General features: G+C 39.7%; 1 protein-coding gene across 1 annotated transcript in view; it reads left to right on the top strand.

Moving 5' to 3' along the window:
- LOC121635427 (ubiquitin-protein ligase E3A) overlaps positions 1-7,721 on the top strand; it is a 16,562-nt gene extending 8,841 nt beyond the window's left edge. Inside the window, exons 6-11 of the mRNA XM_041978564.1 lie at positions 237-442; positions 531-695; positions 2,790-2,945; positions 3,036-3,109; positions 3,199-3,342; positions 5,034-7,721. Of these exons, the coding sequence (XP_041834498.1) occupies positions 237-442; positions 531-695; positions 2,790-2,945; positions 3,036-3,109; positions 3,199-3,342; positions 5,034-5,154 (866 nt within the window). The 3' untranslated portion in view covers positions 5,155-7,721. The remainder of the gene's footprint in view (positions 1-236; positions 443-530; positions 696-2,789; positions 2,946-3,035; positions 3,110-3,198; positions 3,343-5,033) is intronic.
- Positions 7,722-8,374: the final 653 nt, after the last annotated feature.

The raw sequence follows: 8,374 nt of genomic DNA, 5'->3' as shown, positions 1-8,374 counted from the left end.
GCAGCTTCCCAGCCTTGCTGCCTTCATATTTTTCCCTTCCTTTTAGTACCAGTTTCCCTGCCTGGAGTTTGGTTTAACATTTAAATTAAATTTAAATAAAAGAAAACTCACTAAGCCAACATTGGGACCAGTACTGCCAGTAGTACCAGAGGGGTAGTAGCAGCAGCCTTTACGAGTTTTGTAGTCTTCTGTGATTTCGATGCTCTCATGTATTTCTTTTGTACTTCCTCCTCCAGGCATGTTCACGTATGACGAGCGCACCAAGCTGTTTTGGTTCAACCCTTCATCGTTTGAAAATGAGGGCCAGTACACACTGATCGGCATCGTCCTCGGTTTGGCCATCTATAACAACTGTATCCTGGATGTGCACTTCCCCATGGTGGTCTACAGGAAGTTGATGGGCAAGAAAGGAACTTTTAGGGATTTAGCTGATGCTAATCCAGTAAGCATCACCCGATCAAATGTTCTAGTTGCTCTTTATGTTACGGTTTATCAAGCAAACGTCTGATCTATCTGTGCTTGTTTGAAAGGTTTTGCACCAGAGTTTGAAGGAGCTGCTGGAGTATGAAGGCAGTGTGGAGGAGGACATGATGATCACTTTCCAGATTTCCCACACGGACCTCTTTGGTAACCCACTTATGTACGATTTAAGGGAAAACGGGGACAAGATTCCTGTCACGAATGAAAACAGAAAGGTGAGCCTGACAAAAGTCAGAGGCATGTAGAAGTTAATCTACAGGAAAATATTAATTTCATTTTCTGGTTAACATGTTTTTTCCCACTATGCCTTTTAGAACTAGCTTTCCTGGTGATTAATGCTTAATAATAATAACTTGTCATTCCATCACATACACATCAGATTCAGGTGTATATCTGTTTGTATTAGCTGAAAAAAGCTGTTGTAACGTGTTGAACTTGGGTCAGATAGAACGTATTTACACCCCTGTTAAATTCTAGGTTTTTATGATGTTAAAACAATAAAAAATAGCAAATTTCCAAGTTTTCCCACCTTTAATATGACCTAAAACCTGAACTGTTTAACTTAAACACAAACAAATCTGGTAAATAAATAAATGTACAATGAACTGGCTGCTTAAATATGGACACCTGCCATCAGTTAGAGACTGTTTAACCTGAAATACAGATCAGCTGAACTCGTAGGATCCTCCTGATCTTTACTCAGTTTCCTGCTGCTGCAGAAACAATCAACACTGTAGGAGCTGCAGGAAGTTCTGGAAGTAGTGGCTGTGAACTATATGTGAAAACAATTTCCTGGATTCTTTTTCTGACAAAGAAAAACACCCAAACATGGCTAAATTTAGCAAAAATCCAAGTGAAAGTGTGTTCTGGTCTGATGAGACAAAAGATTAACCTTTTGGGCTCATTTTATAAAAAAAAGAAAAACACAAACTTGTGTCATCAGAACATCATACCCATGGTGAAGCATGGTAGAGGCAGTACAGTGGTCCATCGTTCTAAAAAATAACCCGCAATAGGCAAAATCTGCAAAGTAGTCAGCTTTAATTATTACAATTATTATAGATGTTTTAAGGCTGTAAAACCCCTCACTACACACTTTTTTCAGACAGGCATTAACACTTTCACACTTTTCTCTTGTTTAAACATCCTGAATGTTAGTCCAGTAAGTCCAGTATTATAGAAAAGTCCAGTATAAAAAAAAAAGCATGCAAAATTGCACTAAGAAAATCTGCGAGGCTGCGAAAGGTGAACCGCGTTATAGCGAGAGACCACTGTATCATGATGTGGGTTACTTCTCTTCAGTCGGACTCGGGGCTGTGGTTAAGGTGGGGGAAAATTGTCCCATCACTTCAGGCACCTGTTCATAAGCCGAAGCTGAAAATCACCTTTAAACATGACGATGACCCCAAGCAGACATCCAGATTAACGAAAGAATGACTTGTGTGTGGTGACCTGAAGATGGCTGTGAACATCAGACAGATTTAACACTAAACTGTACCATTGTTTCTAATATTCACGTTTTTTTGCTGCATGTTCTGATCTGGATTCATCTCTCCCGTAGAGATTTCCCTGACAAATTCATGACATTTCTGCAGACGTTGCAGGACAGTTTGCCGTTTTTTTGTGGAAAAAAAGGTCTCAAGCTGTGTCAAATATGATGCATACAGCATTAAAGGGTTAAAGAGTTAGTCTCCTGAGAACATGATGATCCTGTCTGCTAACAATAATACTGTCTTGAAACAGCAGGTCAGAGATTTATGTAATAGTTTACTTACAGCAGGGGTGCCCAAGTCTGGTCCTCGAGATTTACTATCCTGCAACTTTTAGACGCAACCCTTCTCCAACACACCTGAATCAAATGTCATCTGCATGTCAATCAGCTCTGCAGAGGCCTAATAACGAGCCAGTCATGTGATTCAGGTGTGTTAGAGAAGGGTTGTGTCTAAAAGTTGCAGAATGGTTGGTCTCGAGGACCGGACTTTGGCACCCCTGATTTACTGTAATAGGTTTTATGTTAACACGTTAAAAAATCACTCATTTAGCTTAAATGCTATATCATATAAACCAGATACTGCAGCTAATAATAGTAGAGGAAACGCTTTTAGAGTAATGGAAAGCATTTGATCGTTTGTTGCAGAAATTGTCTGATTTCCTTTTGCTTTTGTGATTTTCTCTTTTTGGTTTGTTTTCTCCCTAAACCCAGGAAAACAACAGCCCCCATGTAGCACTGAACCTTCAAAACATGTCCGTTGTGCAGTCGGATTTCTTTGTTCAAATAACGCTTGTTCTTGTTAATATTTATTTTGCAGGAGTTTGTTGCACAGTATTCAGACTATACTTTGAACAAAAGCGTAGAGAAACAGTTCAAAGCGTTCAGGAGAGGCTTCCACATGGTCACCAACGAGTCGCCGCTCAAATACTTGTTCAGACCAGAGGAAATCGAGCTCCTGATCTGTGGAAGCAGGGTGAGATGTGTTGTCATTCATCATACTGGTTACTATTTGTGCTTAAATGTTTTTATTAAAGTTAAGCTGCTACTTCGTTCCACACTGCAGAACCTGGATTTCCTGGCACTTGAGGAGACGACAGAATATGACGGCGGGTATAACAGAGATTCTCGAATCATCAAGTAAGAAAGCGTGTTGTGGTCTGTACAGCATTTCCAGCTCCTGCTGTCTTTGTTTATTATGTGAACATGTGACACTTTGTTCTCTGCAGGGAGTTTTGGGAGACGTTGCACTCATTCGGCGAGGAGCAGAAGCGCCTCTTCCTGCAGTTTACCACCGGCACTGACCGAGCACCCGTGGGTGGGCTGGGCAAGCTGAAGATGATCATCGCCAAGAACGGCCCCGACACAGACAGGTGAGCTGCTTCTGTCCAGCATCCTGGAGCTTAACCCAGTTGGCTGTCTTCACCTGCCTTGTTTGGTCTCGTTCTTCTCAGCACAACCACACAATGTTTCTTGTGTGAAAACTTATAACTTAGAATGGAAATATGAATTGTTGATTTTTTTTTAAACATATGCACAAATTTCGTAAACAACTATTTGCATCAAAACGCTGGCAGCGTCTCAGGCCGCTTTTGTTAAACTACTAAGCAATCAGATGTTGTCATAAGATGCCACATAAATTACTTGTTCCACTCCAAAGAAATGCTCTTGTCCACTAAAAGACAGAGAGGAAATTAGGTTATTGGATATTTTCAGGCTTTGTTAGAAATGTTTTTATTACCAGGAGGCAGCACTGTCCTCTCCTTCTGCAGCCAAATGTGTCTTGTAGTCATATCATTTTTAGTACGGTTGACATGGTGCATTTCTCCACCAATAGGAAAGGGTGTGTTAGGTGTTTTTTCTAGGCTTTTTTTTACTTGCTTGCGATCGCATTTCTCAGAATTGCCCGTTTTTACTGTTTCTTCCTGCACCGAACAGTAATAAATACATAAAAACTATGCACTACATTTGTTATCTTAACTCAACCCATCAGCCCAGTAGTTTGAACCCTGCACTGGGGTGGGATAAAAATTATCGTGGCTGACAAACTTATCACGCTTATTTTTTCTTACCTTGCAATTATTGACTTATTGCTTATCGCAACAGACCTAGACTTGAGTGTCCTCTGGCTTTTTTTTATTTTATTTTGCATGACGATGTAGAGGATGCCTAACTTAATTTCATTTTCCATTATGACACCCAGCACTGCAATGAACTGAAAGAAAACTAATTTTTCTGTTGCATATGGCTGAGTTGTGGTTAAGTAAGGCTGATCAAAATTTGTGCAATTCCCTTGGTTATCGTGTGTCATCCTCTACAACAGTGTGTCTCAATCCTGGTCCTCGGGGACCACTACCCTGCATGTTTTAGAGATGTCCATCTTTAACACACCGGACTCAAATGAATGGCTCATTAGCAGGCTTGCAAAGAACTTGACAAGCAGTTCAGTTAATCTGAATCAGGTGTGCTGGAGTTGGAAAGAACCACAACATGCAGGGCAGTGGTCCTTGAGGACCAGGATTGAGAAAGACTGCTCTACAGCTTTCCTGTATGGCGTACCACAAGATTCAGTTCTAGGCCCACTTTTTTGTCTTTATCTGCACCTGTTTGGTTCCAGATGTGGGAAACACAGTATTTTATCTCCTTATTATGTAGATGATAATCAGATTTTAAAAAACTCATTCTGTATCTCAAAGGTATAAAGGCCTGGATGGCTCTTATTTTTTTAAATTTTAGCAAAGAAAAAAAAAACTTTTTTGTGTTGCCCCATAGATATGGCTTCTCTTTCTCTGCAATGTTTCTTTTGCGTCATTGTGTTTAATTTCAGTGTTAAGACAGGTGCTCTAATGCATGTATGTTTAGTGGTGCAGCAGTGTAAAGGGTCCCCCCTCAAACTGCTTTCCTCTGCACCACGTTCATAATGTTTAGACTGAACAGACAACTTCATATAACAAAAAACAAACAAACAAAAAAAACTCTGGTTTCTTTATTATTATTAGTTCGAATTTTTTGTTTCTGGCCGACATCACGTTAAATTTGACCTAGTTTTGTTATATCTCCACAGGTTACCGACGTCCCACACTTGCTTTAACGTGCTGCTGCTTCCTGAGTACAGCAGCAAGGAGAAGCTGAGAGAGAGACTGCTGAAAGCCATCACCTATGCCAAAGGGTTTGGCATGCTCTGAGCCCTCGCAACTAACAGACTCCTTCTCAGAAAGCCCATCAAACCCTGCCCTTCCTTTACAAGACACCATCTGAAAGGTGGCAAAGACAGACCCAGGGTATGTTTAAGTCAATAATGAAAAGACAAATGTTCTTATTGAGCACTCTAGTAGATCTGCTACTGTGCCTGCATCATCCTCCATCAGTCAGTGTAAGCACAGAGACCTCCTGAAGTACCCACTCCCACAGCTTCCCCTTCTTTTTCCATGTACAGAGAGGATAATTTTCCTTATTATTTATTTTAAGGTTAAATGGGTTATTTTCATGCCTGTCTGTTGTAATGGTTTCCCTACTACGGGAAAGGGAGGGGGGGAGGGGGGGGTAGTGTCAGCTCAGTATAAACACAGCTTATTGAACAAAACCATGCTAAAGTTGCCCCAGCTGAGAAGTAATTAAGTTTTAGAGTAGTCTGTACGACAAATATTAAATCCCCACTAAAGAAAGAGCTTCACTGACCATTTCACTCACCACCACTGCTTGTCGTGTCCACAGAGGCAATTTTGATCCAAGTAAAAATATAAAATTAGCGTCCTTTGGTCCGAAATGGCACATCATCAAATAGCTGTTTGTTTTTCTTTTCTTTTTTTTTATATTATTTTCAATCTTGGGCTGTTTTCCGTTTTTGGGGGGGGGCACTGCAGGTTAGATTAAATCTTGTCAGAGCTGTGTAAGTGCACTTAGACATTTTCAGAATGTTTTGTTTTTTTTTCTTTTTTTTTGGCCACAAGTTGCCACGATTGTTTGGAGCGTTTTATTTCCTTGTCTTCCTGTGTTGACAATTCCAAATAAAACAGTGTTTATATATGCGTGCAGTTGGAACTACGAACACCACACTGTATAACCTCGATGATGTAGTCTGGAGTTCACTGGACCTTTATGTCTGAGGGTTTGAATCCACATCCTTGGTCCTGGTCTGAGCCACTATGAGTTTAAGAACAATCTGAACCAACCCACAATGATCCATTGAAACCTGTACGATGCATACATTTAAATATGAGAGAGAGAAAACGCATCTAAACTGAGAAATTTGCTCATTTACAACCTTACCACCCATCAATAATACTATGAATGTAACTCATATGTAATGTGTATATAGACCAGGCAGAAACAATACATCCAGTTTTCCTTTCATATAAAAACAAACTCTGTGCCCCCGCTACGGGTTTTTGCTTCTGGGGGAGATGGTCCTCTATGATGGACACTTCACTGTCATGTTTAGGTCTGCAAACATTTAATAAACAAGCAGAATTACTGTCAGTGGGTCAAAGTAGAAGTGCTGAACTGGTGACAGGTGCTGTCTTTTTAATTATTTGAAATTATTGTGAGATCATTTTATTTTAATTCTCTTTTCAGAGAGAATTTGGTAAAATAGTTCTGGTAATTTTTGAAAAAAAAGTCATTAAATCACAAAAACTGATCAGATTTTCTTTAGAAAAAAGAATTCAGATTTTATTTATGTATTTGGTTCGCAAACTTATCTTGTTGATTCAGATTCTTTCGTGTATGCAGTACACCCCCGTACCACACAGACCACAACACAATGATGTTCCTGCATCCAGATTCTGACAGTTGGTGATTTTTATTTATGCTTTTATTTTGTTGAAACAAGCTAGCTTATTGTTTTCTGGTTTGGGACATCATGAATAAATCTGTGATGCAGTAATGTCCCATTTTTACACACAAATCCCCAGGAAACCAGGATGTTGAATGTGTGTTAAAACTGTAAACTTCAGTTTTGTTTCCAGATTAGTGTCTGAGATCATTTGAGGAAAAGCTGTAATTTACCCACAAATTCAGACTAAAAGCTGTTTTAATGGTCCACATCTCAGAAATGAAAGTGGGTCATGTGGTAACATCTGAGGCAGCTATGACCGGTTTTAATTTTATGTACACTTAAAGAAGAACTTGGTAACAAATGCAAATTAGTCAAAAACTTTCTAAAATGAGTAAAACCTTAGACAATCTTACAAATATGAATGCTGGAGTGTTTCCTGTGCAACCACCACCTTTTTGAGGTTACCAAGTCCTGCTTTAAGAGATGCTTAAAGCTGTGCAGCCTGCAACTGTTAGAGTGAAACCACAAATGTTCACAACTGAGCAAAATCAAGACATCTCCCCTCCCTTTTTTTTTATTATTTTTTTTATTTAAAGCCTACATTAGAGCCACTTCGGACAGTACAAGGAGCACCTAAACACATGGACACACTGGACTGATGCAGTCACTTCTGCTGGCATTGTTATACTGAAGACTAGAACAAAGCTGAAGCATTACTTCCAGCTGTAGCTGAAGCCAGGTCTGTTCTCGGCTGTTAAACGTTACCTGTACCTCCTGTTTTTGTAATGCCAAACATGCTGCTCACCTGGACATGTGACACGGCTCCACGGCCTGCTGATGATAAAGCAGGGACGCCCACCTGATCTTGGAAAGGGAAGCGATTTCATCCATCGGTTTGATGCAGCAGTTCAATTCTACAAAGGCTCAAAGCATTCAAAGTGTTGTGAAAACATGCCTAATAAAGATCGCTTTTTTCCAACGTGTTCTGCCTTCCAACATTGATTTCAATCACCACATCCAGCAGTTTGGAGATGTTTCCACTTAAAGAAGCTGCCCACACTTACAGGAACAGTAATTTATTAGACAGTAAATCCCTAATTGCCTTCACTTTCTAGATAAATGACTCAGTTTAAAATTCAGCTAGTTGTCTACGTGACTAAGCGCACTGAGTTGCTAGCCTTGTGCTTTGAACCAATGGGAGCTTCCATCATTCTGCAAACGTCATGTGACAATGATGTTTAAAGCACATCACTCCCTCTCTAGCTGGTCATAATATGTCTCCTTTGTTTAATGCACAAGCAATTCCTTTAACATAATAATGCACACTTAGCCAATATTTTTAAAACTTTATTTATAAAATGAAGCTTCATTGACAAATCAGTATAAACAACACAATTCTTACATAATTAGGTGTCTTTTTTTTAAGCTGTTATTGGTGACAGAGTTGCTGCCAGTGTTTCACTCCATGTGAAAACATGTGCTTTAACATCATTCTGCCACCAGATGTCACTATTGATGTAAATCTTTTCCAGCAAGGAAAACCTCAAAGCTTCACAAGGCTCTGCCCATCCCCAGTTAACAAGCAACTGAATATGTATACAGTCACCAGACATGCTTTTAAATATCAG

The sequence above is a fragment of the Melanotaenia boesemani genome, chromosome 24 (assembly GCF_017639745.1).
Source record: "Melanotaenia boesemani isolate fMelBoe1 chromosome 24, fMelBoe1.pri, whole genome shotgun sequence".
Lineage (NCBI taxonomy): Eukaryota > Metazoa > Chordata > Actinopteri > Atheriniformes > Melanotaeniidae > Melanotaenia > Melanotaenia boesemani.
Note: the sequence above shows the minus strand (reverse complement) of the source record. Positions and strands in the feature narration are given on the sequence as shown.